The 13796-nt window shown below is 38.5% G+C and overlaps 1 protein-coding gene across 5 annotated transcripts in view; it reads right to left on the minus strand.

Annotated features, from left to right (window-relative positions):
* Positions 1-13796, minus strand: part of EZH2 (enhancer of zeste 2 polycomb repressive complex 2 subunit) — a 42280-nt gene that overhangs the window by 25560 nt on the left and 2924 nt on the right. For 4 of the 5 annotated variants that reach the window (XM_024742855.1, XM_024742852.1, XM_024742854.1 and 1 more), the window contains exons 3-4: positions 4445-4561; positions 1417-1537 (exon numbers count right to left, since the gene is read on the minus strand). In XM_024742855.1, the coding sequence (XP_024598623.1) occupies positions 1417-1537; positions 4445-4561 (238 nt within the window). Of the gene's footprint in view, positions 1-1416; positions 1538-4444; positions 4562-7943; positions 8123-13796 lie in introns of all 5 variants that reach the window. The other variant, XM_024742856.1, reaches the window with a different exon arrangement.

The following is a 13796-nucleotide window of genomic DNA, read 5'->3' on the forward strand; positions in this document are numbered from 1 at the left end:
TTGTGGTGCTGGGGGGGAGGTTTTTTTTTTTTTTTTTTTTTTTTTTTTTTTGCGGTACGCGGGCCTCTCACTGTTGCGGCCTCTCCCGTTGCGGAGCACAGTCTCCGGACGTGCAGGCTCAGCGGCCATGGCTCACGGGCCCAGCCGCCCCGCGGCATATGGGATCCTCCCGGACCGGCGCATGAACCTGTGTCCCCTGCATCGGTAGGCGGACTCTCAACCACTGCGCCACCAGGGAAGCCCGGGAAGGTATTTTTGAACATAGGGCCTTTTGGAGCCCATGTCACATAAGCAGAAGCCCTATTCCTCACTGATTTTATTGCTAAAGAATCTTAAAATCTACATACACTCAAACAATTCCATTTAATTTACATGTTATTGACATCACAGTTTGTTACGACCAGCTATGAATAATTTTCAACTGGCAAGCATGATCCTTCAATTTAAAAATAGGGCGCTAACACATATATATGGAATCTAAAAAAAAAAAAAATGGGGCTTCCTTGGTGGCTCAGTGGTTAAGGATCTGCCTGCCAACTCAGGGGACACGGGTTCGAGCCCTGGTCTGGGAGGGTCCCACATGCCGCGGAGCAACTAAGCCCGTGCACCACAACTACTGAGCGTGCGCTCTAGAGCCTGCGAGGCACAACTACTGAGCCTGTGTTCTGGAGCCTGCGAGCCACAACTACTGAAGCCTGCGAGCCACAATTACTGAAGCCCACGCACCTAGAACCTGTGCTCTGCAACAAGAGAAGCCACTGCAATGAGAAGCCCGCGCACTGCAACGAAGAATAGCCCCCGCTCGCCGCAACTAGAGAAAGCCCGCACGCAGCAAGGAAGACCCAATGCAGCCAAAAGCAAACAAACAAACAAAAAAAATGGTCATGAAGAACTTAGGGGCAAGACGGGAATAAAGATGCAGACCTACTAGAGAATGGACTTGAGGACACAGGGAGGGGGAAGGGTGAGCTGGGACAAAGTGAGAGAGTGGTAGTGTACATATGGACATATAAGCACTACCAAATGTAAAATAGCTAGTGGGAAGCAGCCACATAGCACAGGGAGATCAGCTCGGTGCTCTGTGACCACCTAGAGGGGTGGGATAGGGAGGGTGGGAGGGAGATGCAAGAGGGAGGAGATATGGGGATATATGTATATGTATAACTGATTCACTTTGTTATAAAGCAGAAACTAACACACCATTGTAAAGCAATTATACTCCAATAAATATGTTAAAAAAAATAAAATAAAATAAAAATAGTTAGGGAAAACACTGAAAATTTTAGGCTTGTGAGCCCAGGCCAGTCCAACAATTTTAATGTAAAAAAAAAATCTCTTTCATACCTATGTTTTAAAAAAAATAATAAAATATCAATTCTCTGGCCGTGTTTCCAAGAGAATAAACACATGACTCACCTCTATCCCCGTGTACTTTTCCATCATAATTTTTTATTAGCTCTTCAATGAAAGTCCCGTCCTGATCTAAAACTTCATCCCCCATGTAAGGAATGTTATGTAAAACAGTTTCATCTTCCACCTAAAAGTAAAAAATATTTAAAAAGCAGGCTTATCCTAAGTATCAAATTTTTTAAGAGTAAATGTAACATAACTGAAATACAACAATATTTTTTCATAAGTAGATGTCTGTACCCAGTTCTCCAGATCTAAAATAGACATCAAATTCTAAAAGCCACAAAGAAGTAAAAAACCCTTCACATCAATAAGCATATCTGAGAAAACAAACTGTTTACAGGGAAATAATTTAAGAAAAAATACTGTATTACCTAATCTAATATTTCATCAATCATTAAAACTTACCGTTATCTTATGTACCTCTAAGAAAGGAAAAAATGCTGCAAATTACGACTCATCATCAATTTTAAGACATGCCTATTTCAGACGTTTCCAAGTTTTCTTAGGATCGATGAACTATGGTTTATCAAAACCAGCGAGGGCTTCCCTGGTGGTGCAGTGGTTAAGAATCCACCTGTGAATGCAGGGGCCACGGGTTCGAGCCCTGGTCCAGGAAGATCCCACATGCCGCGGAGCAATTTAGCCCATGCACCACAACTACTGAGCCTGAGTACTGCAACTACTGAAGCCCACGCGCCTAGAGCCCACGCTCCGCAACAAGAGAAGCCACCGCGATGAGAAGCCCGCGCACTGCAACGAAGAGTAGCCCCCACTTGCCCCAACTAGAGAAAGCCCGCGCACAGCAATGAAGACCCAATGCAAAGACAAAATAAATAAATTTATTAAGAAAAGGATATTCCACAAAAAAAGAACCCATAAATAACCATACTCCCAAAAAAGGAAAAGGAAATAAAAACTAATATAAGGGCTTCCCTGGTGGCACAGTGGTTGGGAGTCCGCCTGCCGATTCAGGGGACACGGGTTCGTGCCCCGGCCCGGGAAGATCCCACATGCTGCAGAGCGGCTAGGCCCGTGAGCCATGGCCACTGAGCCTGCACGACTGGAGACTGTGCTCCGCAACGGGAGAGGCCACGACAGTGAGAGGCCCGTGTACCGCAAAAAAAAAAAGACAAAGTTTCTGAAGTCCATATCTCAATATGGAGACTAAAACAAGGATAGGTCTAAGTCTTAATGGGTCTCTGAACAAGGTATTGGTTAAAAACAGAATTTCAGAAAGATAATTCTGATAAACAGAATGGACTGACTAAGTAAGACTGATGGGAGGACATGGCAACTATGTCAAGCGTGAGGTGCCTACCGCTTCTCGGCCTTTTGGCTAAGATCAAAGGTCAAGTGTGAGGTGCCTTAGGCTGGCCCATGATCGACAGGGAGGAATACGCCGGCAAAAGGCCGTGACACACACACGGAACGGTCACGTAGGAGCAGGCAGGAAACAGGAAGAAAAGGGAAATTTTTCAAATTATTCCTACATAACAAATTAAGGATAACTGCAGAGTTCTTAAAGATAATGGTACCTTAGACAAACAAGGAAAAGGGAAACCGGGAGAAAAAGTGCATATGGGGTATAAAAGGAAAATTTAGATGTTAATGTATTTATTGTTCTGTTCAGGGTCAAGCTTATATACAACTAATGAGTCTAGCTGCCATCACACCTCACCTGCACTAATCCCATTTAAACTGGGAGAGTTAATTATTTTGGACACAAGCCAAAATTAGATGACAATTGGCTGTTTTGTCTTCCCAATTATAGCCATATAACCTTTGCACCTCAAAATATATCCTAGCCATAATAAAGACAGCTTGCCTGACCTAGCTTTCGTCACCAGCAAAACCCATGGATGATTCATAATATTTATTGACACCTTTGGAGGGGGAGATAAATTAGGAGTTTGGGGTTAACATATACACATTACTATATATAAAATAAACAGCAAGGACCTACTGTATAGCACAAGGAACTATAGTCAATATCTTGTAATAACCTATAATGGAAAAGAATCTGAAGCAATCACTTTGCTGTATGCCTGAAACTAACACAACAGTATAAACTGACTATACTTCAATTTTTTAAATGGTTTAAAAAAAAAGAAGTAAAATTTATTGACAACTTTAAACACTATATGCTTTCAGAATTACAGTCTGTGAAAATATGAACCCTCCCAGAAGCTCCTGCAACATGATTCTCAAACAAAATGTTTCTGAATAAAGCCTTAAATGCACAAAAATACACAATGGCAAAAGAGAATCTGAAGTTTGCCTTTAAGCCTCCACTGCAAAATTTTTAAGAGCAAAGTTACTGAAGCCATTAGAAACATCTGTTTATTTAAAAATCTAGCAGGTAATTCTCTAAAGGAGGCTCACCAAGGACTTCCATCAACACTGTAATAGCCCTATTATTTTATATACCAACTAAGTAATAAAACTATGTATCTTTAATTTAACAACATAAGTCAAGAATGCATACTCAAATTTCTCTTTTGTTCCATCCTCCTTCATCCTACTTCTATAAAGAATTAAATACTGGCATTTCATTACAAAAGCTATTGTGCCAGTGTTATCTGTGGAAAAGTGCTTAACCTTGCCCTGAGAATATTTCATAGTGTACGTTATCACTTAATAACATGCTGCCTAAAATTGTTTTAAATAATACGTTCTCAATTAACAAAACCTCAAAGTCAGACTGAGATTACAGGATACTGACCAACATCTTCAAGGATAAGAACTAGAAGCTTCATCTTTTAAATATATTTTTAATCTCAGGTGTGGCTTTTGCTTAATACTTTTCCTTTGGAGAATATTTTAACTAGAAAGGACTAAGAAAAGAGCAACATCAACACCGAAAAGGCTTAAAAATACATATATTAATTGGTTTAAAAAATTACTCTAAGTACTCCCATTTCGATAGCTATTTTTACTTATACTATCTTCACTCACCTTGACAAGAAAATTATCTATGCTTTTTTATTTAAAAGAAGTGATTACCAAATAAGAAGACACATTATTTACATACCATGAAATTCTGCTGTAGAGGAGACCAAGAATACATTATGGGTACTGAAGCAACTGCATTCAGAGTCTTTAACGGGATGACTTGTGTTGGAAAATCCAAGTCACTGGTCACCGAACACTAGAACAGAAAAAATAAAATTGACTCGTAAGAATAAAAGGACAAACTGAAGCTGTAGGCATCATATTATAAAGAGATGCTGCCTACTTACAGCATTTTGAAAAAGAAATTTCTTTACTGAGACGGTAAGTTCATAAAAACCAGAAAGGATTCTCTCCTCTCTTTTACCTAGTGATAGAAAAAGCTTCAGATTTTGCAAATTTTCAAAACCTTCCAACCCTTTCCATACTTACCAGTATCAATAAGAATCAAATATTATATTTAGGTTGGCCTCAGATTAACTGCTCCTTGCTTTCACTATAAATTTTCTACCTCACTGCTTAATTTCATTTACATCTCATCCACACGGAATAATATATATATATATATATATATGTGTATATATATATATATATATACACACACCAAATATGCCACTTAAATCTTAATAAGAATATAGAAACTTGTTAGGTTAAACTGTCTTACCTTTACCTTCCCTTTTTAAAAACCCAAGTGTCATTTGCTGATATTATCAGATGATACACAAATATTAAAGGTAATAGACCTGAATTTCAATCACAACGAAATGGATTCAAATCAACTCTGCAGAAGTGTAAGCTCTAAATTATTAACAATAATAACTCATGTTATTAAGCACTTCCTATGTGCTAGGCACTATTTTAAACACTTGCACGTCTTATATTTAGTCCTCATAACAGCGCTGTATGATGGGGACTATTCTTAGCGCTCATTTTACAGGTGAGAAAACTAAGATAGAGAAAGGATACGTAACTGGCCCAAAGTCATACACTGTTAGGGCTAGAATTTAAACCCAGAACGTCTGACTCTGGAGCCCCTGCTCTTACCCACTACACATATTGTCACGATACCACATTTCTATACATTTCTAATGCCCATTAAGTAAATATATTTCCCTGAAATACCATATTTCATCCAATCTACGATGACATCAATTTCAAAGCACACCATTATCTTCTGTATCATTAAGAAAATAATGTTGCCAATTAAACTATAACACAATGCTTTCTTATCACAGTGATTCTAAGATGCATGCCAGTTTCAGATGTTAAAATGTTAAAAAGTTTGCATCTTTGACTTGATGAAATACGGTAAAGATCTGTGCCCAAATACCACAGCACTCTCGATCCTGTCTAGGAATCCAGCTTTTCTTAAAAGAGTACCATTACCCAATTATCAGGTCTCCAGAGCCTTCTCAAAAATACCCTGGACATATAATCCATGAAAATAGAGCAAAAAGAAGTAGAATTGAAGTAGTAAAATGAAACCAAAAAAGTCATGTCTATACAACACACATAATTATTAAATGTTTCATTTTTATTTAAGAGGACTTAAAAATCGCGGGTCTAGATTTGGTGAAATCAGAGTGGAAGTCTTTGGCATCCAGGCCCACCTGGCCCTCAGCACTTCCTCAGGCCAGGGGGATAATCTTCCAATAGTCACAGTCACCGCAGCACAAAAATAGTTCCTTCCTCAGTGGAAGTGAAGGTTTAAAGATAGAGTAGTTAGGAAGAACTGTGACAGTGATTAATCCATTAATTTGCTTTCCAAAAGGGCAAAGATTAAAGATAATACTAGAAAGCTCATAGCTCAATAAGAAGGTGTGAACAGTTTACTAAAACTCCAGAACCCGCAATCTTTCCCTGTTTCCTTCTTTGGCCTCCGATGCAATTCCTCATCCATCCGTCCAATAATAACAGCAGTTAACATTTATTGAGCACGTACTATGTTGCAGGCACTGTGCTAAGTGCTTTATATACATTTTCTTAACCACTTCTCATCTTAGCCTTTGGCATCACGATTTCACAAAATGAGGAGGAGACTGAGGTTCAGAGAGGTTAAATAACTTGCCTAGTCAGAAAGGTAGTAAATTACCAAGCCAGGATGGAAGCCTAATTCTGATTCCAACACCCACAAGCTTCATGCCTATGCTCTAGTTCTCACCCTGAGATGCCCGTGCAATGGGTGCTGTGCAAGAGAGACACCCAACAGTGTCACAGGGCATCTCCTCCCCCAGCATCTGCCTCTTGTCCTATTCCTACCATGCCTTCATTCCTTCTTCTTAAGTTACTTAACCAGGTCACTCTGGGGCAAGGAGTGGTTATAACTACGGAATAAAGTGCTATACACTACCCAGTGATTTTAAATACAAAATAATTTCATTTCTTGCAAAACAATTAAATTGGAGTTTTTGATTTTTGTTCTACACATGGCGGAGGTAAATTAATTCTGTGATTTTAATTCTGAAGACTGGTCCCCTTTAAAGCCTGGGGGGCGAGGGGGAGCGGCTGCTTCTCCAACTCTGACTTATTCACCTGCTTTAATATCTAAATCCAAGGTCACACTTACGGGAGGACTGCTGAATATCCTATTCAACTACCAGACAGGAGGAACGCTGGCTCTGTTCCACCTGTTTGCTCTAGTGACAGCGAAAATGCTCTGAGTCTACTGAACGAGGTCAGCTGACTTTTCCGTTAACAGAAAGAACTTAGAGAAGCACAGAAAATAAGACAGCAAAGGCTGCAACGCTAAGTACTATCTCCAACCCCACACCTGCCATACCCCCATGACCCATCACCTCAATTCTGAGTCATAAAAGTGTCACCAAGGGGCTGGAAATAAGCTCTCAAAGCGGCTGTGGCCGAGTGTGGTTTTACCTCTGTCTCGCAACAATACTCAGCACAGTGTCTCAAAAAAGAGTAGGCACTCAAAAAATGTTTCTGGAACGAACCAACTGCATTTGCTGATTTTTCCCTAATGGAGACTTTGACTTCAATTTCTTTTTAAAGCTAAGAGAACACCTATTTAGCAAACTGAAGGTCTATACCCACCTCATTATCTATGTAGTATCTCTAGAAACCTACCCCATTCTTTAACTATTAACCTTAACTAATAACCATATCCCTTTCATTTATGAAATAATATTCAAATGCAAAAGCATTTGTTGGTAAAACAAGTTTGGGAATTCTTATTTATTGACTTACAGGAATATTACTCAAAAATCCCAGTTACTTACCAGTAACTTTTTTTCTTTGAAAATGTATCATCCTTGACACTTTATATTATTGTCTCATATCACTCAGAGCACTGAAAAGGATTTTGACCTCATGGGTCTCCACAGCATTTTACCTGATCAGCGTCATATGTCTTGGACTCAGGAACTCACTAGGAGACCAATATCAACAAATTAAATTCTCTAATTCTAGTTCCAACTTGAGGATCACACAAGGAAGTTGTTGTAGGTAATCCATCATTGATGGTAAAGAAAGAAAACAACTATATTAGTTACCAAGGATGCTACATTTTCAGAGAAACACAGCTTACTGGTAAGTAACCAGGTTCCTCTGAGGATGGATAGACTTACATCAACCAGCTGGTACAATAGGCGACTGTGTGGCTGGACCACTGGGAGCTGGAGAGGGAAGTCAAGCCAAAAATAGTAGTTGTAGGAGTACACAACCAAACTGAGACTCTTGGCAGAAGGCTGGTTCCAAGTAAAAACTGTGTTATGGAAAATCGTAGAGGGAAGAGCAGGTGAATGGCCTGCAGGGAAGGGAAAGAAATTAACACACCCTACTATGTGCCAAGCACTGTGCTAGAGACTTTACCAAAGTTAACTTCTTTAAAATTCACCACTACCCTAGGAGGTAGGTATGACTCCCCATCTTACAGTGGGACATCACAAAGGGCAACAGTCATAGCCATCCGGTCTCTCAACAATCTTTAACATTAGAAGGGTTATGTCCGACTTCCATATAGTAGGGGGAAAAAATACACTCAGTTAGCCAAGTTAAAAATATTCTTGGATCCTGGTTGGTCCATTTAATTCAAGCCAGAGACACAATGAACTGGTGATGTTGTCTAATATCCTTTAGCTTTTCCGAGTAAAAACAACAAGGAACTGTCTCACATCTAAGGTGTATGAAAGAAAGCATCAGCTGCCACCCAGCTCCAGGGAAAAGCTGAGCGTTTCTGAAACTACCCATATTCTTCAAGATTTGAGTAGAGAAAAGATGACACACCAAGTTTTAAACCAGCTAGGCCTCCTGGTGAAAATGATCGTGTACATAACTTAATTTCAGACTGCTTTTATGTGAAGTAAGTACTGAAGAAAAAACTGGAATGAGGTAAGTATCAGGTCTGGGTCAAGAAAAGCTCACAGTAGAAGTGAGTTCCTAACTCACTCAGGATGATTAGGAGAAGGGTGGTTAAGGAGAGGGTCAGAAATAAAACATCCTGATCGGATCTTGACACAGGCACATTAAATTAAAGCAGCTAATCAAGGGCGCTGGAGCTAAGGAGTACAGGAGTGGTTCATGCCAGACTGTAAATTATTCTCATTTCTGCTGCTGGATACGTATGTTGCAGAGCCGTCCGGACTTGGGGGAAACCTCCACCAGCAACACGAGGCTCCTGCCCTGAGCTCACTTAAGAACAGAAAGATGCCACCCTATAAGCATCAGTCTGGCACTTCTTCCAGGGCAGGGGGCGGGGGCATATACAGCATTTCACACAGAACAGGTAACATGTGAAGTTCAATTTCAGAAAGTTTGGAGCCTTAAAGCTCTTCCCTGCGTCCTAGCTTCAGAAGCCTGAGCCCGAGTAAAGAGGTCATAAATCTATAAACCTGGTTAATATAGTAACTATTAAAAACCCAATGCAGTCTGGGTCTGAAGGGGGCTGTTAGGGTAAATCATCTCCTCATAATCTGCAGTTTTGCTAAAATACTGGAGATCAGAAACAGAACAATAGTCACAGGACGTAAGTTGGTAAAACACCCAACACAGCACGTAAAGCACGTAACCAGAGCCATGTTTGTCCGTGACATGCAAACTCAAGAACCTAATTCAGTAATAGTCCTGCGAGTGGCAAATAAGACCATTTCTATCATTGAAAAAAAAAGAAAGTAAACAAAAACTAAGAAGCAGAACTAAGAATAAAGTCATGGTTCCCATCAGCTGTGGCAGCACAGCCGTTGTGAAGCCTCGCTCCCGTGAGTGGACGTGGGGCTGAACGCCACAGAGCAGCAGAGCCATTGGCTAAGGTAAAAAGGCAGGACGGCCACCGGACCGTAGTCTCAGAAGCGCGAAGCCCTTGCTCAGGTGCTAATAAACCTGCTCCGTGACCACCAATCAGACAGGCCAATTCTGCTGATCTTTGCAAAACAGATTTATAACCGCTCCCCAATTGCTCACGGATTGATCATTTAGTGAATCGTGCTGAAACAACAAAGCCAAATAGAAAAGAAATTGAAAACAAAATTCCCCACTCACTCTTTACACCAAAGGAAATTCCGAATAGGTTAAATGATGTTAAAATATAAAAATGAAAACTAGAAGGAAAGGTGGGTAATTTATAATCTTGAAGTAGATACAGGCTTTGTAAGCCTTAAAGAAACACAGAAATCAAAAGAAGAAATTCTAATTTGACTACATAAACATTTAAAACTTCTGTATAACCAAAACATCCCAGAAATAGCATGAAAATGGGGGGGGGGGAAATCTGCAGAACAGATGATTAAAAACTAGTATTTATAATATACAAAAAGTCCTTTAAAATCATAAGAAAAAGTCCAACCCAATTTTAAAAGATCCAAGACCATAACAGCCAACTCATAAAAGAAATATAAACAAACAATAGGTACTTAAAATTAACTTCACTGATGAACGAAAGGAGAGCAAACTACAGTAATGTTTTACCTATCACACTGACAAAGATTAACATTTTATGCTGGGAATATAGATAAACAGACACCACTATAAACAGTTGGTGAGAGTGTAAATGTAAAACTTTTGGGGGGCAATCTGGTAATAGCTATTAAAAATTTAAATATGCATATCCTCTTGACCTAGTAATACTGTTTCCAGAAACTCTTCCTACAAAATTACTCAAAAGATGCAAAGATGTGTATGAAGGATATTCACTGAAAGGCTAACTGCAAAAGGAAAAAAAAAAACCCTAAATGTTCATCCATTATGAACAGGGCAATTAATTACGGTAAATCCACAGGACCAAGCACTGTGCACTGTTGAATATACTGAAGACCCGGACAGATGTAAAGCGATGGCCCCAAAAGGCAGGCATGTTTTATCTGGGAATAACTTTTTAAAATAAAATATATATTATCATTATAATTAACATGTCATAGAAAAAGAAATCAGAGAATAAAAGTCACAGGGCTTGGACGACAGGGCCTTTTGCTCCTGTTTCATATATTTCTGTTTTATTTGAATGTTTATAGTTAATATTTTACAGTGATCTTTTAATTGAAGAAAAAGATAAAAAACAAAAGTTTCATTAACCCAACAGATATTCACATTAGCTAGTATTAAAAGTGCCTCATCGGTTGCCAAGGTAGCTCATGAAATCTACCCAACCCTCTCAAAATGGTACTCAAATAATATTCTTTTACAAAATCTAGTAAGAGAAGATAAAACAGAATCCTAAGCAGCGGATTTAAGTCAATCCAAATTATCAAGCTATACTGTGATAGTAGTTCTAGGTCTAATAAAATTTTCTTATTTCTTCAGAGCAATGAACAATTTTTAACATTGCAGACTAGATAAGCATTTCTTTGGGTTTTGGTTCATTCTGTTTGTTTTCAAAACAGCTGTCAAAATTTGGTTTTGCATTTTGAGGACAGACTTGATCTCTGTACTGGTCAATTTAACACCAAATTTTAAAACACAAACTGTATACACAGTTTGTTCTTGGAGAAAAACAGCAAATTAAGCACAACTTCTGGTTTATTCAGTAGTACAAAATAAACATTTGACATTTTTGAGAAGTTCACTTTTTAAAATTAAGATATATAATCTTAAATTTAAAATATGAACTCAAACATCATAAGTGTATGATATATCTTTAATATATGATAATAATATATAAACTCAAACAACAGAAGTGATCTTTTTTTTACATGGCCTTTTTGGAAAAGCATAAAATGCTTATATTAGCTTCCTTTCAAAAGCAAAGGAACACCTCCTTATGGTCATTTAAGTAATATTCCATCTATTTCAGCCGAAAGAAAGCCAGAAAGGAAGCAAAGGCTGCCGTGATTTGAAAAAGTGACCCGAACAGGAAGGACTGGCAGAGTTAACACAAGATTCAACCAACAGATGGTTAAGAGGGACAAAGAGCAGCAGAAAGCAACTAAGAAACCAGTTTCTTGAGCAACCAAGAAAGGATGGATATGTTCAGACTGAGAGTAAAGACACACACTTGGGAGAACCATTCATCTATGTCTAAGACATGAGAAAAATGACCCAGCTCCCTGCCACACCTGCTTAAATGCTGGGCAGGACATATTGGTCCTATAATCCTGGAATTCACAAAGGAAAGAAAGCATGTTACTGTGTTGAAAGTTGGGAGTATATTTAAGTAAAGAGCACTACACATTGGGTACACCAGCATGTTATTTTTTCTTTGTGTATAGTAACTAAATTTCTATTTACAATTAACTGAGGAAACTGCATTACCACATCAATAAATAATGCAATCAAGTGTTTACAGGTAAACAAGACAATGTTTTCCTTCTCCTTCAACAAAAATAAGCCCAAACTGCAAACTTACGAAAGAACTTATACATTCTGCATCATGAAAGAAGCCTCCCCCCGCCCCGAAAAAAATTCATTTGCAAATAACAAATGATAGGTGATGAACTAAAAATTTTAAGATATCAATAGGAAGAGCAAACCTGTACGTACTGAAAAGTCCAAAAGACTTTTAATTCTTCATGAATATGAGGGCTAGGAGGTCCTTCTGATGCTGCTTGTTGTATGTGCGAAACATTCTGAAGAAGCCCCACTTTTCTTACTCTTTCATTAGTAAACAAGACACAGAATTCTTAAAAGAACATTACATTCTCCTGGGAATCTAAAAATGCATATTGGCAGGATATTTTTAAATTATTAAACCAATCACACCACTTGCCCAGAAGACAGACATCATTTGAGCAAGCCTCCCTTTCACAGTCATAATACATACAAGTAATAAAAATCTTGGTATGAAGAATCAATGAAAGGGAAAAGTGCCTTGTTGTTTTCAGCAAGAAATGGAAAATGTACAGAAAGAAATGCACTAGTAAGGACTACAAGAGTAACTCCTAAACCAGCTTCTTCGTCAAAACTGGAAAAACAGACACATTAAAGAACAGGATTACCAATGTGCAGACTTAAAGAAGATAAAGTTCTTTACTGACTGATGAGACAAAGTAACAAATGTCACCTAGAAATAATCTTCTGACAAACAGCCACATATTATGGCAATACGGCATACATCCCTTGGCCTGTATGTATCGTTTCATAACATTTTTAAGCTGAATGCTCCTTAAAAAGATAAACTGAAGAGCAAAGGAAATATATGTAACATATATTACAGTCACTGTCTTCAAGAAGTCAGAAGTATTTTTAAAAAGAGAAAATAGACACATACTCTGTATTAAGATCCTATGGGCAACACGGCTTAGGTTCTGTAACTTCAACACCAAAAAATAAGTACCCACAAGTCTCCTAAAAGCATGCATTAAGGAAACAACAGACTAAAGATGTGGTCTCCAGGTCGACTGCAAGGCTCCTTGATCTCAAGTCAGAATCTACAGCAGTCACTTCATTAGATCAGAAAGTAAACTTGTCAGACTTTCTTTACTAAAATAACCTAGATAAAATTGGTCATTTTAAAACTGAGCTTATCCCCTTCTACAAGTACAGAAGGGAATAAAGTAGAAGACTTGAGTGAATGACTGAAAATTGTCATTGAATCGTCGTCATGCTCAAAGGATTTAAACTGAAGACAACACTTATAAAGGATCAGCTTATAAAAATAAGGACTTAATTAAAACACTGTTACAACAGCACTTCCAAATGTTGAAAGCCATGGACTTTCTAGGTGTTTGGGTCAACAGTGCAGTCCCAAATTCTGCCAACCCTACAAGCCTATTACTAGGAAAGTCGTTGCAAAAGAGACTAACTTATTTATCCTCCTGCTTCTGACCTAGTTGACTCCAACTTTTAAAGCATATAAAAGAAACTGATATATTGCTGGAAATGCTCAAACTGAAGAAAAAATAACAGGGATATAGTCTCATCTGAAAAGTAAGGAAACTAGACAGAGATCATTAAAGTCCTTTCCAGCCCTAAAATTCTATTATTTATTGTGATAACACCAAAAAGCTTATCACAAACTGTATAAACCTTCAGCTTCCAAAAGGAGGTGATGA

This window comes from Neophocaena asiaeorientalis, unplaced genomic scaffold (assembly GCF_003031525.2).
Source record: "Neophocaena asiaeorientalis asiaeorientalis breed wild unplaced genomic scaffold, Neophocaena_asiaeorientalis_V1.1 scaffold798, whole genome shotgun sequence".
Taxonomy (NCBI): Eukaryota; Metazoa; Chordata; class Mammalia; order Artiodactyla; family Phocoenidae; genus Neophocaena; species Neophocaena asiaeorientalis.